This window comes from Mya arenaria, chromosome 13 (assembly GCF_026914265.1).
Source record: "Mya arenaria isolate MELC-2E11 chromosome 13, ASM2691426v1".
In the NCBI taxonomy this organism is placed as follows: domain Eukaryota; kingdom Metazoa; phylum Mollusca; class Bivalvia; order Myida; family Myidae; genus Mya; species Mya arenaria.
In genome coordinates this window covers 65,908,650-65,928,520 of record NC_069134.1, presented here as the reverse complement: position 1 = coordinate 65,928,520, position 19,871 = coordinate 65,908,650, and the positions used below count along the sequence as shown (strand labels likewise).

General features: G+C 32.3%; 1 protein-coding gene across 1 annotated transcript in view; it reads left to right on the top strand.

The window, feature by feature from the left end:
- The window catches only part of LOC128213076 (trissin receptor-like), an 86,718-nt gene extending 67,738 nt beyond the window's left edge, over window positions 1–18,980 (top strand). The window contains exons 2-3 of the mRNA XM_052918592.1: window positions 16,916–17,076; window positions 17,766–18,980. Of these exons, the coding sequence (XP_052774552.1) occupies window positions 16,966–17,076; window positions 17,766–18,620 (966 nt within the window). The 5' untranslated portion in view covers window positions 16,916–16,965 and the 3' untranslated portion in view covers window positions 18,621–18,980. The remainder of the gene's footprint in view (window positions 1–16,915; window positions 17,077–17,765) is intronic.
- The last annotated feature ends 891 nt before the right edge of the window (window positions 18,981–19,871 follow it).

Genomic DNA, 19,871 nt, shown 5'->3' with positions numbered 1-19,871 from the left:
CAATTCTTAGTCATAACGAAACTTGGTGGACTGCTTGGACCCAAAATGATCCAGATTTCGACCGCATCATGAAAGTACTAAAAATCCGTCTGCACCTTAAGGCTCACCGCGAATACAAAAACCGAAAGAGAGTGTGCAGTAAGCGGTGCATATGCCCTAAAATAAGAAAATACAGAACTGTCACATGTCAGCTATGTCAGTTTAACACAAATGATATTATATTACATATTCTATGTGAAGTGAATTTTGCGCCTTAAAAGACTTGCTTTTATTGAACCCATAGATATTATGCAAACTACCGCATTTTACAACGTCACTGTATTATCTTGTTTCGCCTGGCTATTTGACCATCATTTTTTTTTACAGAGTTGCATTTACTTCATACACGAAATAATGCAGATATATACAGAATCAGGTATTAAGCCCTATCATAAACATGTAGTAGATTTTTAGGCTGCCTTTTGTCAATATACAGTAAAATGCTGTCTTTAATTATTGTGTAACTTAAGTTTCGTTTTCGATTAAGTGCCAAAATCTTAAAGGTAATATACATATGAAGACAACCTCTGGTGACAGACACCAAGAATGATCTTTGTTCTCGTTTATATTTGCCAATATGTTGTTATTACACATGACAGATTGAATTTCTCATCATTTCAAACCTTGCATTTCTATATGTAAATTGTATATATGATTCAATATTTCTAAACATACATACATCTATTTGTTCAATATGATAATGGAACGTGGAAATAAAGGATATATAAAAGTAATAGTAGTAGTAGTAGCAGCAGTTGTAGTCAAATAATACATATAAGTATTGTAAGGCTAGTGTAAACGTTAATGTAATGAGTAGGATAATTCTTGCTGAAATGAGAAGTGTAGTTCTTGTTGCAAAGAAAATTGAAATTGTAGTTGTGGAAAAAGGTGTAATTCTTGCTGCAATGAGTGGTGAAATTGTTGTTGTAGTAAAAACAGTGTTGTTCTTGATGTAATGGGAAGTATAGTTCTTGGTGTGATGAGTATTGATATAGTTGTTGTAGTAAAAAGTGTAGTTCTTCCTGTAATGAGTAATGTAGGTGTGGCTGAAATCAATAGTGAATGTGTTGCTGTAGTTAGTAGTTAGTTAGAGGTAGTTTATGTTTATGATGAAGTTGTTGCTGTAGTTTGTGTTTTTTGTTGTTGTGGTAGGTTATTGTAGTGGTGTTGCTGTGGGTATAGGTTTTGTAGTTACAATCACTTTATTGTTATTGAAAATAGTCATTCGCGAATACTATTGCGTAAGATAATGTACGTATAAATTGTTATCGGGTTTGATGCAATTATCGTACTGGTACGATGTCAATGATTTATAAATTTCTTCTCTAGTATGATAGAGTAATATACTAAGCTTTGAATGTTAAAATTTGCCGAACGCTCCGGAAACCTAGGGATAATAGGTGACGTAATTGAAGTCAGGCTATTGAAGAGTCACTGACCACATCAATTTTGGTTGTAAGTCATCAAATGATGAGCGTTGCGAATTAACGATGTACGGCGGTACTTGACACGTTCTTACTGAATAGCCTATGAATAGTTGACAGTGTGTTATGAGATAAATACTCAATTGAGGTTGTAAGTTATCTAATAACAGGGGCATTGTGAATAAGCGATGTAAGGCGGTACTTGACGCTTTCTTACTAAATAGCCTAGGTTGTAAGTGGTCCGTATGTATAAAGTAATTTAATGTTTTACCGTACGCAAAAACAGCATTGACCTGTTTAAAACATTAAAAAGATTCCAATTGCGATTTGTGTACGATGAGATAATTTAAGACGTTGCCTTTGGTAATAACACTATTAAAGTCTAATACTAAAGAAATAAGCAAATGTAAACTTGAACTGATGATATTTTTTTCCATAAATGTTTATTTTTTATTTTATTGCACTCCTGTTGCTATATGTTTTAGGTTTGATAAGACAAATGCAAATGAACTTTTCAAAGTTCCTTTTTCTTGCAAATAAGAAGTACATGATAAGGAAATGTATTAAAATGACGTAAGCTAACATTTCTTCAGATATCGTAGAAGTCCTCGAACTAAGTGGCACGGATTATACAAATGCTGATGTACCGTTGATGCTGAGAGTGAAAACTCATGAACCTAGTTCCAATACGCCAGAAACATCATTTGCAGTGCTGGCCATTAAATATAATTGCATGCAGTGATTTCTATTGAGGTGGACACTTGTCGTTCAACAGCCCAACCGCCTGTGGTATATTACAGTTTTATATTAATTCATAAGGCATCCGCCTGGTGTTGACAATAGTTGTCTTAAAATCCAATCTTCGGAAATAAATAATCAGAAGTTATATAATAGATAAACTGTGATAAAAGTATTATGGTAAAGCATTACACGTACGCGTATGCACGCAGATAAACAGAAGTCAAAAGACGAAATATTGTGTGAGCAAATAATAAAAAAAATGAAAATAAATGTACCTTCAAGATTAGAAGAAAACAAACAAAATCTAATCGATCAGCTATGCTAAGTATGCAAATAAACGCGGATAGTTTTGCTTTGCGAAAAGTGAGCGAGAAATAACATGGTTCTTCGCTATTCGATATGTAGGACGCTAATGTACCAGACGAGGACAGAGCCGATGATAATATATCATAGTATTGACACAACAATTATGTAACGTTCTAATTTGGAGGGCATGTAAGAGCTTATTACGCGGTGTTTTCTTCTATATTATATTTGTATGTGAATGCTGTGAAAAAGTTTACTGTGTACTTCTTTATTTTTTAATAGTTAAATGCATGTATGACCAAAATTGTCCTTGGGACTGGTTTGTCAGATTATTGGTGACTTATGATTATTAAATTATTGGATGTAAAGATAATCATCACAATTTTCAAATTTAATTATAGCTTATATGATTTGCAACTATAAAAACCAAATTTCATTAGTCAATTCCGACTATGATGATTGTTCAATAATGTTTATCTCTAATCCTGGTTACTTAGGAACATGGTCTGCTATAGGAACAACTATATAGTGGTCGTTGTTCAGCCGTTTTAATAGGCCGCCAAACGAAAACGTTGCGGTTTGTGTGGCGCCGGTAGAAAGGTTAGGTTGTGGGTCATATTATGAAAATTTGCCAAGATTCGCGCCTTTCTCTGGGCATTCGAGGAGCCGATTAGTCCTACTCAAAACAAAGATCGAATTTTATTTATAAAGACACCAGATTGAACATCTTAAAACACTTTATTGCGCTTATCTATAATATCTAGTTACTGTTTTATGAAAAAAAAATGATGAAAGCAAGGCTAGGATTCACTTTCTCATAGGAATGATTTTTTGATTAAGTAAATTAACAAATTGAATGATAATTACATGCGAACCAAAAGCATTGCCTTAAAGAAAACCAATATTTCCGAACCACAATCCGCAAAATATTTCTTTGGTTAGACGGCTAAAAAGAAATTAAGTTTTTGTCTGGTAATGAGCGATAAGATGTCAATTAAAATTAAAAATAGACAATGTGACGAGAAATAAAAATTGTCTTAAGATGAAAGATATAAATTTAATTTGCTTCAACCCAGTGACACAGTTATTGAAATGAAAGTTGAATAAATTGTGTCTATACACTTGTATGATAGTATTGTGTATGCTGAATATGCACTTAGAAACATTATATTTACTAACAGTTTTCAAAACTGTTTTCATATAATTAATGTTTAGACCTAGATTTATATAAAAACAATGTCCAAAGTCAAAACGTATACAGAAATTATTCACTGATCCATTTCTTCAATATTCACATAATGAAGTCCACATGCTGAACACAGTAAATGAGTTTCAAACCATCAACACTTTCAGAATAATATCACAAAATGAACTGCAATCCTTAAAGAATATATTGATGAAATAAAAGCTTTTAGAAATGATACCGTAATTGAGAAACTAAATAAATACTAAACTTTTACCAAAAGACCTAAGGTCAGAGAGATATTCCATAAGTTCATAGTTAAAATTCCGACGAACTTGCTTTTAAATTCTACAAATTTCTTGTTGTTTTTTTCTTAAAAAAACATAACTGAAATTCAAATATTAAATGTACAACTAGCTTTGTTTTATTTAAGTGATATTAAAAGTACATGACCTTTTGTTAGAACTTGTATGCGGTCATACAAAATTACAGGTGTTTCAAAAAAAAAAATGTTCGACACAATTCGCTGGAATTTTAATTCTAATTTAATGATGATAGTAATTTGCGCAAAAAAAGTTTCTTTCAACAACAAAAACATACTTGAAGCGTTAATAAGACTTTAAAAAGTTGTCGAAAGGAAGTAGAGCCTCTTTAAGCGATAGCGTTGTTCCGGGATGTGATTGTTTCCTGGTTTATTTCGACAAGTAAACTCAGCAAGTAAGGTTCTTTTCCTAGTGGAAAGTTCCACTGGATTTGTTTCTGTTTTTCAAATACATATTTATAAAATTATGAAAATCGTCTTTTACTCATTGTTTTGCTTGGGTTTCAAAACATTTTTGACTTATTACTCAATATTTTGCTTTGGTTTCACAACATTTGATTGTTACGTGTTGTGATTTGCTTAAGACGGACTTGCCAGACTTGTAGAATTATTATCAACATTTAAATAAAATGCGGTCTATTGTTGTGTCGGTATTGTAAGAAGAGCTAAAATAATGTAAAACGAAATGATTTAACTTTAGATATAAAAAAATCATGTAAAACTGGATTAATTACATTTCTATATGCATAAAGGAGTGATGTCATAAAGGCTGGAAATAACAATTTTTATTATTCTGTTCTCCTAATCATCTATTTTTCATATGTAAATTTATGACATATTTCACTTGTTGAACTTAAATGTCAAATATATGTTCTTGCTGCAAATGAAGTCTTACTGGCTATCAGTACCATATAATCTTAAGATGTTTTATCTAAAAATTGCTAATCAATTGATACAGGCTAAGTTTATAGGAGAGCGGTAATGGGATGTGTTGAGAAAAACATTATCGGGAAAATATATCATTATTTTGTCGTTAGACATATCACGAACAGCACGCCATCTACTCCAATTTTCCAAGTAACACGTCTGGGAGTACAATGAAATATACATATTAACCTCTGTTTGTGACATTTCTGAGCGGTTATTAAATCAAAACAACAGCGCCATCTGACGTTTTGGCATGTCAAAAACTACACCAGTAGTTTCATAGTGCGTGTGTATAATTTCTGTTCCTGGACGGCATTGTATTGTAATCCTTGTCTATGACAAGCTGTTATCGACATGATCGTTGAATTGTATTTTATAAGTACACAAGTCATGGATAACACAGAAACAATGGGTCACTCGTTTCAGTTGTATAACCCTTATTGTTATACTGATTGAGAATTATGCAAGTGAACTGAAAGTGAAAATTGTTTTTTAATATGGGTTGGTTTCCTTAAATCATGTTCATTGTGCATTGCTTTTCGTAATTAAGTAAACTAATTTGCGTAATTACAACGTTAATGATGCATGGCATTAGTTTACGGCATCAATGTTATTAAACATAATTCTAAGTAAGCTACTTTTTAAACTTTATTGGCGTATAAGGTTTTAAACCATTTTTATGTCGAGATGGTTAATTTTTGAGTCAAACTCTACACAAATACTTGATGTAAATCAATTTTATACGCAAGATTAGTTAATTATGTTATCTAAGTTTGCATAATAAAATATTGCAAGAAATGCTAGTCCTGCTTATAATGTTCAAATAGAATTATACGTATGCAAGTCGCTGTCGTCTAAATGCTTGTGAACAATCGGCGAAAAGTTTAGAGATGCACTCTTACTCACAAATGAGATTTACCACATTTACTACAATTGTTTTAATAAACCAAAAAGTATGAATAAATGTCGACAACAATGGTTTTATGAAGGATACCAATATAAATTTGAAAGAAACATGCTGAAAACACGGTATTTATACCTTATCACACGATAGTAGATTACAATAAATCTTTTAGAACTCACCAATCATTTAATATTTTTGCGTTTTCAGTTATTAAATACACGGTTACAATCTCGTTGTCAGAAATTAATATTTTCCATAAATGCATTATTAAATAAGGAGTTAAAAGATTATCACTCAAAGTTTGTTTTAATGTGTTTGTATTGATTTTGAATACGAATATAGCAGATCAATGATATGCCATGCTCTGAAAAATGACCATGCATGTATTGAATCAACATCAAAATTGTCTACAGCATTTAGTTACATGTTATTATTTTGAAAATGTTAAAAGTTCGTCAGTTAGAGGTGACAATATTCGCAAGATAAAATGGTTATTTCTAGGTTTAATACGTCGTTATTTTAGAAAAAATAGTGATGTGCCAACATATTTCCAAAAAAGCATGGGAAAATTTACTCTTGGAACCTATATATCAACAATTTTAATCATTGTTTTTGAACATCGCTCTCGAACTGTTCGTATTACTTGGGAAGTGACTGTACAATCTTAGTGGCACATTAAATTTGTGCATCCTTTTACGCCAAAGCCTTAAACCTTTTAAATGGTTGGTGTATTTAGAAAATAATCACTAATATATTAAAAACAATTAAATCTCTTCGTATATTTTATACTTTATCGGCTAGATCGTTGCGAAGCAACATTGATCATTTTAACGTTGGAAGGATACGTTGTGTTCAATGATGATGTGCATTCAACATGCGGGTATATATCCAACGTCTGTGGATATTATTAACATATATCAATATTGTATATTATAATGATATCATCATTCCATACATTTAAGACAATCAAAATCTTCACAAAATATTGTGACTTATAAGTATAATTTACCTCAAAATATCATACATATAATACTAGGCTACACCTCTCTCATGAATGTCTATGAATGATATTTTTGTTAACCATTGATAAATTGTAATAATTATACAGTGCAAAGAAACACGATTGCCTGAAAAAGAGAAGCTATATTTCCACGCAGGAAAACCCGTCCCTAACAAAACAAACAAAAAAAAATAATATGTTATGTGCGCAGACGACATGACAAATAATCAGTCATTATCAGGTAATGAGAGACAATATGGCAGTTAAAAATACAAATAGAAAACGTGACGTGAAATCACAAATTGTCTAAGGAGGTTGGTTGAAATATCCATTTTCAATAAAACGAGGACTTTCACATCGACGAGCGATCAGGTATCATTACGTCAAGTATTTTATCATCTATCAATGCTCTATTTATTCAAGTATTTTTAGAAAATTGCTATATGATATTTGAATTATTATTATCACATAGGTTTATTTGTTTTACAATTAAGACAAATGGCTATATCAAGTTAGTCTCACAGATATTGTAAATTAGATTCGAAAGCATGTTGTCGATTTTGACCTCACTCGCATGGTAACATTGTGATTGTTTCATGTGCCTGTTAATTATTCCAAGAATAGCAACACATGACAGTTCAACATATTGTTAGGTACTGTTACGACCACCAAACGCAACAGAGAAACAGATCCAGCAACACATCTTAAAGTGGCACTTTTATTAAAAATAAATACATACACATGTAAAACAATTATAGTGATCAATCTTTAACTACTTACTAAATAATGTATTTATGGAAAATATGAATTACTTATAACAAGACTGTAACCGTATTAAATGATTGGTGAATGCTAAGAGATCTACTGCGATCTACTATCAGCTCATAAGGTAGAAATACCGTGTTTTCTTCGCCTTTCTTTAAAGTTAAACTCAGTATCTATCATTAAGAACCATTGTTTTCGATACATATTCATCCTTTTTTGGTATATCAAAAAAAATTGTATTAGTAATGGTAAATCGTTTTTGGGAGAAATAGTGTATCTTTAAACAATAACAACATGTATTTACGAACAGATATATACAAAAATATTTCAATATAAATGGGATGCTTAAGTTCAACTACATTGATTGAAAATAAAATCCAAAGTCCAAAGTCTACAAAATATCTTCACTGTTGATCCTGTGTTTTTATTGTTCACGTTATGAACAACACTAGATGAGCTCCCTTTAAATACATTATTACTTTTAAATGTTGAAATGTAATCCGCCCAAAATAAATACAATAACTAAATAAATGATTTTAGACATTTTGTAGCAGTGGTAAAACTTGACCAATGAGAAAAGTTTGCCATTATACAATATATAAAAAGGTTGTACTTAAATTTCTTAAAGAAGTTGCGCTCAGAGTATTCCAGAATATTTCCTTATTAATTATATACATGGTATAAAAATATATAATGTACGATTAGCTAGGGTTAGCAAAATCAACATTCATTGTAAAACACATGCTTCTTGTTTAACTTCATAAAAATTACATCAGAACATTTACAACACAGAAGACTTCGGTGACAAATGGGACGGGTCAGAGGTCATCCGCAAACTAGGGAAGCGTGGAAAAAAGTGATTCAAAATTTTCAAAAACCTGCCTGTTAACTAAAGATATACCTATATCGAAACTCAATCAGATCTTGTTTTAGGGCACGCTGTATTTTGTATGATTTCATATACTTTTATAGAATAATTTTATCCTATTTTGTTCTCATGTTTTTAAATTCTATCTGTTTGTTATCAACAGATGAGAATTCATTACAAGTTATTTGATAGGTTCTCGATAAAAACTAGACGATTGTACCGAAAAAAACTAATGAAATTATTGGCTTGTTATGATCTTCTGATCTGTATAACAGTTCATGTTGTGGATCTATATAATCTCTCTTGTAAGGCAATTGTTAGTATCGGTATGAAAAAATTGTGTCATGAAAACATTGTTTTCAGTAAGACATGTTCCATCTTGTCTGTACCACGAACCACACGACATCTACCCTGTTTGCCTTAGTAACACCCCTGGTAATTCATTGGAATATATATATTAAACTATTTTGCATTTTAAGATATTGTTGAACAGGGTCTAGTGTTCATTGGACATTTGTTTCTTTATTTGCTGAAGACATTACGCACACATGTTATAAAAGCTTTGAAAGCGACAAGTTATCTTTAATGGCTCAAAACTGTAGCCGATAACTGCCTGTCTTAACACAAGAATAATTATGTAAATGAGTTGTATTCCAGTTAGCTAGTTTCATATCAGTTACTGATATATACTAGGATATTCAATATTGCTCTTCCCTCGCAAGTTTTAGCTAGTGATGAGGGTTTTTTTAAATGAAAACCGATATTGGCTAAGGAAGTTTTGAATATTTGTTTGTTGAAGGTTTTCACTATGTATAAATGTTTATTCCCCTCGGTTTTTCAGCAAGATAATTTTAATATTTAAATAATTAAACTTGAGTTGGTATTTGGTCTTATTTTCTTAAGTCAACTACGCCAGATGCATAATCTGTACTTCAAAAACTGCGCAAATACAATTATTTTGATAGACAGAGTAAAGTAATTTTAGAAGCTCGATTATCAATAACACTGTGTTATCTTATTGAGATATTCCAAGAAATAACAAATTTACTTAGACAATACTCTTGAGGAATATAAGCTGAACTTATACGTATGTATGTCGACAAAAAATATATGCCAACGGCTTTAAACGGTCGACAAAACAATTAAACACACTTGATACGTTAGTGTAATTTTAGCAGGAATAGCATGCTCTGCCATATGTATATTACATGACAAACACAACTTTTTCGGGAAATTAATTACATAATACAAAAAGTTTTAATCACACTTCAACTTTACTCTAAAGACCTATGTAAGGCTGAAGCTGACATGATATTTACGGCTCTTTGCATTGTCAGTCCCTTGAGATCTGTAAATGTCATCTTCTATACATTAAGTCCGAATGTAGATTTCCCTCCTTCCATTCTATCTAAAACATTTAGATTTAAGTTGGATCGATTTCGTAATATATAGAAAACACGAGGATAGTACCAGGGATTTATCAGTTGAGCCGAAGGTACTAATTTCGCTTTCTATTTACCCTGCCATTCAAACAACGCAAGATATAATCTCTAAATGGGACTGATTTTTTCAGCAAACAATTGATCAACATGAAGCAATAATATATAATGATAAAATTGAAACAAACCTGCTTTTTCTTCAAATGGCTTTACTGAAATGAGTTATTAGCTAGGAATTGTGGAGATAAAACTTTAATATGAAGGGAATGCCATAAGTTATATGAAACACTACATAATCAAGCCTAGAAGCAAAAAGTTTAAACATAAACTGCGTTTTGTGGCACAAGGTAAACATCAAAGACATAAAAAATCACAAGCAAGAAACATGGAACAACTCCACAAACAACACAGTGCTTATATGCTATATAAATTCTAGATGCTATTATCATGTGCATTATTGAATATATTTCAAGTACATACTAAAAGTAAAAAATAGTCCGTCTTTGTGTCTAGCATCTGACTGTAAATACACATAACGTGGTCAGCTAATCTTATACGCAAAATGTAACTTGTTTTTAGATTTGTATTTATATTACAGGATATAATTGGTTATTTTAGTTATTTCCAGAAACAATTGAATAAATGACGGTATTAGTCCGAGATTTTAAAACAAATATGTCTCTATAGAGTTATATTCATAATGTTATCAGTCATGATGAATACGTAAAATATAATTATAAAGGTATACGTTTATAAATATTGAAGATTGCTAGATGGAATTTAATAATGTTCGAGAAATTTGGGGCATAAACGAAGAAGCACATAATGTACAACACGTCAGTTACTTGAATTTAAACACACGTGATGCTATGTAGACTCACAACGATATATTTATTAGAAAAAAATCTGAACGAAAAATAAACTAATCTTAATAACTTCTTCTCCAAACCTAATTAAAAGTACATAGAAAGTGACGGATATTTGTACAGCTGGCAATTCAGATGATACAGGAGATTGACATTCATTTGTTGACATCATTAAAGTTGTGTCATTATAGTTTACTGTAAAATATGATTTTAATTTATTGAACATTATAATATTTCCATTATGATATTTACTTAAATCATTATTTTTTAAAGGAAATTATTTACAAGCGACTTGCAGTGACAATAAAGTAGTTCAAGATAGACGCAATTTTGTGTATTTTACATTGTTTAAGTAATCATAGTTCACTCTCATATATCGAATTCAAAAGTCGTTGATTCTATTCGGGAAGAGAATAAGAAAGTTAAAAAGGAATAAAGAGGTAGAAAAAGGGTAGGGTGGTTGGTTGAATGGAATACTTCCAGTGTCAAATCTTCCACTGAGCCCAAATCGTTTTGGCATTTGAATAAAGTTATTAACTGAATCGAACAATTTCTTATTTTGCTCTTCTGAGTAGTATCACCGAATGGTAAACTGCAAAGTGTTACGTCAGTCCAAGTTATCACATTATTGAGCATAAGTCTCCCATGAGCAGATTATGTTGACAGATGAGACGAGTCTGATACGCTGTCGTCTGATTTCCACAGAGCAGAGGGATGAGGGACCAATATTTCTAACGAAAAGCTGATGGTTCAATGAAATGCATTCGTTCCGTAAGCGAGTGTGAATGACCTGAAATCGATAATAAAACATATTAATAGACAGGTAATCCATAATTGTTTGGTTTTGGATTATCCTTTTTCATTACATCTTGAAATCCAGAAACAGTTTCAATGATAAGTGCTACAACTGGGCGATTATTTCACGTTGACATTGTTGAAGGAACAAATGAATTGATATAGAGTGTGGGCACGAAGGTTAGAACTATAAGATTCGATTCTAAGTGCTCTTGATAAAGCTTGACCTACTGTCTACGAAACCAAATTAGAATAGTCAGGAGAGACCATTTTTCATTTTGATGAAGAGTAAGAGCTTGTGTATTTCTCGCCGTATCTAAACCCTTCAATCAAGATTCAATGTGAAGCAGTCGCAAAGAAACAAGGCAACTAAAACCAGTAACAATTCATTTGCATTAGGTTTGAATTGTGTCATAATCATTTTTTTTTATTCTGTGAACAATAATTCCAGATGACATCCGCATACACAAAGATTGGCCAAATGAAAAACAGATATAACTTCTACTATATTTAAGTTTCGATGAAATAAAAGCATCTGACATCGAACTTGTCTCAGAAAAACGTTTTTCATAATTCTGTCAGATTAGTATTCATAAAATGTTTGTAAATTCACTAGTTGTCTGTGTATTCACAGTTGTTCCGCAATATCACACGCCTAAAAATTGATATTGATAGCACAATCGTGTGCCAACGCCAACGGCATCGACGTAGTTTTTTTTTGGCTTTACCGGCTTGCATTCGCACCCTTCTAAATCCAAATACTTTATTATACTTAAACTTAATTATGTGCACAGGAGCAATCATAAACGTGCAGCGGCTGGCTCAGTATTTTAATTATTGGTTAATTGTCCTTTATCTAAATTTCATGGGAACTGTTTAGTCTAATAATCGGTAACCAATGATTATAAATAATAAGATGAAAGGTTATTAATATCTAATTAATCCAATTTAATTATGATTAACATGATATGAAACTATGATTAGCAAATGTCAATCGAAAGAGCTGTTTCAAAATTGCCTTCGCCTTTTAGCGTTTTTACTTAAGAACCAGGTCGACAACAAAATAGATTATAAGAGAACAATTGTCAAGCAGTTTTTCCATGCCGATGTTCAATCGTTGACATCAGTTACAAGATCGGCAAGTTAAGGGTTGGTGTAGTTGTTGGGACTGGTTCTAGGAAATAATGATTCTCTTAAAGTAAGTTCCGCAAAAAATAATATAAGAACTAAAAATTGATTTTATAATGTCGGCCTTCGTCTCAACCGATAATATCCTCCGCCTTGCCAGATTAATTTCCTCCTTCCACGTCACTAAAATAGTATTCTCTATAAAATATGACAATTAACAAGTTTCATTATAATTTGACAAAACAGATTGGATGACTGGTAATTTATTCCTAAGATTTGACGCACTTTTTGACATGAGGTGATTCATATTCATAGTTGGTCGAGAAAACACGCACCCAAGTATTCCGGCCAAATTTCATAACAATTTGTTTAAAACTGTTGAATTTGTTACGGGATCTTTCTTACCTAAAAATCACCTAGTGACCTAGTGTCTGACCTGAGTGTCTGTGTCTGACATTGTTTTTGAACTGACCTCACCCATTTTTCAAGACAACATTGAGACAAGTTTCAATTCAATTGCATAAAAAGTATTGAATTCATGACACTCACTTGTGACGTATTCCATGAAATTCAAATGAATAACTTGAACGGTCAGTGTTGACTTCAGGTGTACTTTGTGACATTGGTGAACAGTTTTTTTCTCAAAGGACTTACGAAAAGAATGATTACTGACAAACAACAAAACACTAATGTGTAATATGTTTTTATGCTATCAACTGCTTAACCGGTACTTATGTATTACCGGTAAATATAAAAAGGGTTTAACCCATTAATATAAAAACGTTTTCATTTCAAAGCGTCATTCTATAGCTTATAAGTCAGGCATTTTTTTATATTTTATTTTAAGTTCAAAGATTTTAAAATTACATTGAAACTACAGGGACTATCCCAGTTGTCAAAAAATAAAAAAAAATAAATCCTCTTTGGAGGCCCAAACGTCAATGAACATAAACATACAAACATCACATTCACAACAACAAACACCACAAACAAACCTAACACCCAATTTCTTTTACCGATAAGTGCTGAGATTACCGCTTTTAAGGTTTGTATTGTATGAAACATTCTGTAACATACTGCTGCCATCGTCCATATCGTTATCGTCACCCTGATTATCATCATCAACTTTATAAAAGTAGTTGTCGTTGTTTCAGCAGCAGTGGCAGCAACAAGTATAGTAGCATAGTAATGTTATAAACTTTTAGATATGGTCAAGTATATTGCAAGAAATTAGTCTCGAATTGTCCTGGGTTAATTGCATCGTGCTGATTTTTTCGTGCAGACAATAAGAATGCGCCAAATACTAGTGAGTATGTAGGCGTATGTTAGTCTACAACAACAATCTAATTATAAGTACATCACGGTAAACATATATTTTCGAAACAAGTTTCCAATAAGTGAATTTAAAAGTTGTAACAACTGACTGAATTCAATTTAAATGATTAGCTAGGGACCTATGTAATTTTTTAACCAGATGGGAACCATTACAGTTCTTTTTCCCATTTTCCCTCTAGAATTCTGTAAAGATCATCTTCTATAAATTAAGTTACCAGACAATTCCATTTTTTCTTCTTTTCTAGACCACTCGATTTAAATGGCACAATTCCATTTTTTTATTGAGAGTTATTGTTGTATAAACTCATTATATACGGCACGAGTAGTACAAGTACGGCTAAATATTTATACCTAAATAAGTATATATTTTGGTGTTCACAACGTAAAATACAGTTTGATTTAACTGTTAGTCAAACACCTTTTCTTTATATTAATATAATATAAAGGTTAATTGTGGATATTCGGAAAATCCCGCCAAATAGTATGCGAACATATCATAATATCGGATTTGACGTCGCTTAATTCGTGCTCAGTAATAAAAAAAATAAGTTTACTGTGATGATTATTTAATAATTACATTTTAAGTGTCCCTTTATGAGATTAAAACACAACTGGCACCAACAGAAAAAAGTCGGGTCGATTAAAAGGGACTTGTTCGAGAAAATAGTTATGAAGATTTTGAATTTGGAAAAAAAATACCTGAGACAAACAACAGTGTTTAAAGGATTTCTGCTCGGCCAAGACAACCAAGTTAATTTTGGATCAAGTACCCTATCTATGGCCTGTCATTCGACTTAAAACATGACAGAAAACCAACGTTAGCGATTTGACAAAATATTTTATTTTACCTCTAAGTGGTACTTACTATTTTTGATGTTTGCCAATTACCACGCTAAGCATCCATTTATGTTCTTTTTGAATTTTGGTCACTTCAACTGGCCATTTAACCCGTAGCTAAGACCGCAAGAACGACGACCGAAATACTTTGAAGGTTTATCACCCCTTCGGTGAAAATCACTTTTGCGATCGTTATTTTTTAAGTCATTGATGAGTTCGTTTTGCTAGTTTTTCACAAACAATATGGGCATAATTATACATGATATCTTGACTGAAACTATATAGCTCCAAAGCAATCGTTAATTGCTGACTAACATCTTGTGATCACTGAAAGTAGAACACCGCCTTGTAACAAGTGCTTGGTGGCGTTTACAGACGATGTCAATGAACCATCAAACCGAGGCTTCTATATTAGAATCTTCCTTTGCTTACGAAATATCCGTCGATCAGTATATTATGGGAATTACATGTACAATAATACATTGGAAACTACAGGAACTTGCCAAGTAGGCCTCGAAATGACCTTCTTTAGGGGCTCATGGTTCAAGGTCTAACATACTCTCAACAATAGACACATCACCTTACAATGCAACAAGTTATTCAATACAAATTAAATTTGTAAAAATAAGTGAAATAATAGTATAAAAGCATACGTTTTTGCATTTTATGTTATATTTTTCTTTAATCAGCTTATATAAATGTTTTTAATAACAGTTGTGTTTTATCAGAAAAGAACAGAACGGAACAGACAGCTTATTCAACCATTACATGTCTGCATCGTCATAATTCATATAGGTATATATAAACATGTCACGTGTCTAAACTTAAATATATGAAATATGGAATAATAGAGGAAAAATAGTTGATGGACATTGTATACAAGATTACTCTTTTGTACACATTAGACGTGAGGGATATTAACAAACAGCTATTGATCAAAAATCTTTTATAGCTGTATTTCACAATAATATTGTTGGCTGGCAAATTTTGATCCCATAACCTTCCATGGTTCAACATTAAAACGTATTCAATAAACCCTCTTACGGGAAGCATTACGGGCGTCATGGCTCAAGCGTAACTCTACCTGTAACATGTCCTCACGGAGACCTTCAACTGTGTAGAAATCATTCAATTGCAATACTTATCCTAGCATAATTTGTTCATTTATAAATACTTTTACACGTGTCAGGCGTTTTACCAAATATATCATATGCTTTAATCATTCATTTGGTAAGAGTTGTAACTAGGCCAGTGTAAATGTTTTGAAGTTTAAAGTATTTTTAGTAAAGTGTTTGTCAGACTTGCGATTTATAAAAATGAAAACGATATATTCGAAAAACTTGACATGTTCAATGATATCTCGACTCTGTTGCATTGTTCCAACTACTAAATAAATGAAGATCTTTCTTATGAATACAACAATCTATAAATTGTATACTATCAAAACAATATAAAGTATTGCCAATCAAAGTATGAGTAATAAGAGACTATATTAACATCACAATACTTTAACAGCATATGAAAGACACTTTACGCTGACCTATGACTTGGAGGCATCATCAATTTCAAATAGTTTTAACAGGATATATCATTTCTTTTTTTTTGCAATAGTTGCTTAGCTTATTTTTGCCCGTTTCTTTTATACCTATCCATTGAATTATGCCAATCACTTATATATGCTAACAGTGGAGTTAGGTACATCATTATCAAGATTATAAATATATATCTTAATCAAAACTTAAAACATTCTCATTTCTTTACATATTTTGATGTTTGCCAAGAGTGCTATTTGTTTATTTACGAGATACAGGCGTGTTACACTTTCTGGACCAGAATCCCGCAACACAGTTCCAACGACTAATAATCGAGGGTACCTTTGCCATTTTAAAAACAGCATAAAAGTATAATGATGTGTGAAAGAACATCCCGTCAATGCCCGTGCCAATTAAAAGGAGTAACTACTTCAAACTTTGCAGATATGCGTTTTGTAGCGATATTTTAAATATATGTTTATACAACGTGTTACCTCCTTTCAGGGAACGCAGCGGTTCTCTTTGCCATCGCAAGAAGCACTCGCTTACGCAGCATGACGAATGTATTTCTTGCCAACCTCGCGATTGCCGACATCTCGGTAGGAATATTCTGTGTGTTGCCAAACCTGTCCACATTTCTGCAACACGACTGGGTTCTCGGCAGAGTAAGTACTAAAGGCCTATTCAATGTGAAGGTGAACAAGTTCACGATATTCCCTAAATATCCTGCTACGTTTTCATTCGAAATATTGATAAAAGCCACAAATGTAATTTTACACGCCATGTGGACGTGACAGGTCGCATTACCTTTTGATGGCAAATAAATATTAAGCAATACAATTTGCGTAAAAAATAATGGAATTTTTTTCCGGCGCCATGGACTTAATTGCGCCTTTTTGAACTATTTTCTTGCCAGTGTACACCATAATCGCCTACATTTATAGACGGAATGTATTCACACCATTACATCATGGTTTTAGTGGCTTTTGGATGAAAACGATTCAAATATTGATATTTCAATATTTGCAAAATAGAGTTACTTATAAAAAGAAACTATAAAGACTCGTCCCTTTGTAATGTTTGCATTAAAAGTAATTGCATAAAGGTCATAGAAACTCATAAACATAGACCAAGGCGGCGATATCTTGTAAGTTCTATCTCGCCGTATGGTTCGGGATGTCGGGAATAACAAAATTTAAGTGGTGCTGTTTTTCGGCACGTAACAAAAATGAAATACGGTATGCTTAGGAATTATTTGTTACAAAATTAAAAAAGGAGACCTTTCTTAGCCCAGCAAACACCATCAACAACACAATATACCTCTATTTATAGGAACCATTTTGTGTTCTTTCAGGTAATGTGCAAGATCTATTATTACATCTGGAATGTCAGCTACATCGCGAGTATCATTATTCTCACAGTGATCGCAATGGAGAGATACATTGTGATAATGCATCCACTTCGGGCCAAGCACTCCTTGACTAATCAACGATTAGCCATCGTTCAATGTGTCATGTGGTCGATAGCCCTGTTGTATAACATTCCCTACATCATATTATACGACACCATTTCTTTCGGAGACAGTGAATTCTGCTACGCATCATCCAGAAGCACCTTTTATCTAAAGTGTCTCAGTTTGGTGAATGTAATTGTTTGGTACTTTTTGCCTTTAGTTCTAATCGGTTTTCTTTATTACAAAGTAGCCAGGGTTCTGTCGCCGCATACATCGAACGATTTGTGTAATCGTAATAGTCGTTCGTATTGTCGGCAGTCGTCTCCAAAACTAGAAGTTGATCGTAAACAATCCTTCAGGTCTTCATCGGATGGTCCTGAAGAAACGATGGAATTAAACCTTCTTGGACGAATTGGTGACAGCAAATCAAAAGGAACAACGTATCAGAAGAGACAACAAGCTTTGCGGCGACGCTCAGTTTTCAAATCGCATAGAGTAACAAGAGAAAGACGAAAGGTGATTCGACTATTGATAGCAGTGGTCGTGTCATTTGCCGTTTGTGTCCTTCCCCATAATTTGAAGGTTATAGACCATTACTGGATGATATTCAGTTTATCGAACGATGTGATGTTGATTTTTTCACCTGTGTCTTTTATCATACTTTTCATGAATTCTGTTCTGAATCCATTTCTGTACGCCATGTTTTCTACAAATTTTAGGAAAAGCTTTAGGGACTCCATTGTTTGCTGGAGATAAGTTTTTTCATTTAGTAAATATTCATCACTTGGTTGCTTATCAGTCTTCATATTTAAAATGTGAATAAATCATGTTAGCAATTGAAGACATACGTGCTATGTGTTGTAGCTAGAGTATATCATTTTAACATGTTCAAGCCATTTTCAAGCCATTTACCATTGTTATTTAACTTGATTACATTTGACATTTTTTTTTCTAACCAAGTTGAATTATAGCTTAAAGGCATGAACGATTTTGCCTATCTTTGCAACATAATGGTGTGAGCGGGTAAGGAGGAGACAGGTTGTCCCGGTAGAGTTTGTCTTAGACACGTTCAGAAAATGTTACCTAAATGCACTTTGTAAATGTTGTTAGTCAATAAAGGAGTTCATTAATGATACGAGTGTTATTTGATGGTTTTTGACAATTACCAGTGTACATCTTTATGTAACGAATATAGGTATTTTTAAATTCAACTCAACTTTAAAACCGTCTTAAGTGAAAATGAAAGAAAAATTCATCAACAGCGGTTTGTTGATTTTCAGACTTAAAGGATTTTGCGTCATCCTGATACATGCATGTAGACATGTAACACGGTCTAATCACATTAATAGCATTTTCATAAGCAATAAACCTATTTGACATTGACAATAAACGTGTTTACCAATGTTGGCTAATATAGTATGTCATTTTAATTTTATTCATTAAACATATGTCATGTGTTCTATACTTTATACATGTCCATTTTCTTCAGATATAGAAGCCAATTTGAAGGTACATGAGTCCTTAATTAGTTTTATTCCTCATCATAAAGAAATTCCGGGCACTGCTATCTAAGCTTGCTGATTTTTGCATTTTAATAAACAAAAAATCCGCCATTTTGTTTGCCATGAATTTTTTTTCTCATTTTATGTTTGCATGAAACGAAATTACGTCCTCCCCCTTGAGTACGACAGACATGTACTGGTAATAGAACACATTGCAATAATACGTTAATTTCAATTTATAACCAGGTTAGGTAAAAAGTGTTATCTTCAATTAAAAAATAGGTCCGCAAGCATAATTTTATGTCAATATAATATATGTTATTTTCTTGAGAGAGAGTCATCTACGTTTTACCAATAAATAAAATTCCTAGAATTTCCGCTGAAAATTTACGTCAGTCTCTCAAATTATGAAAATTAATGGCACTTTGGAAACTGGTTTGACAGTGTGTGAAACATTTAATTCTGAAAAAAGCCTCTAAAATCTATCAAAAATACCTCGTCGTTT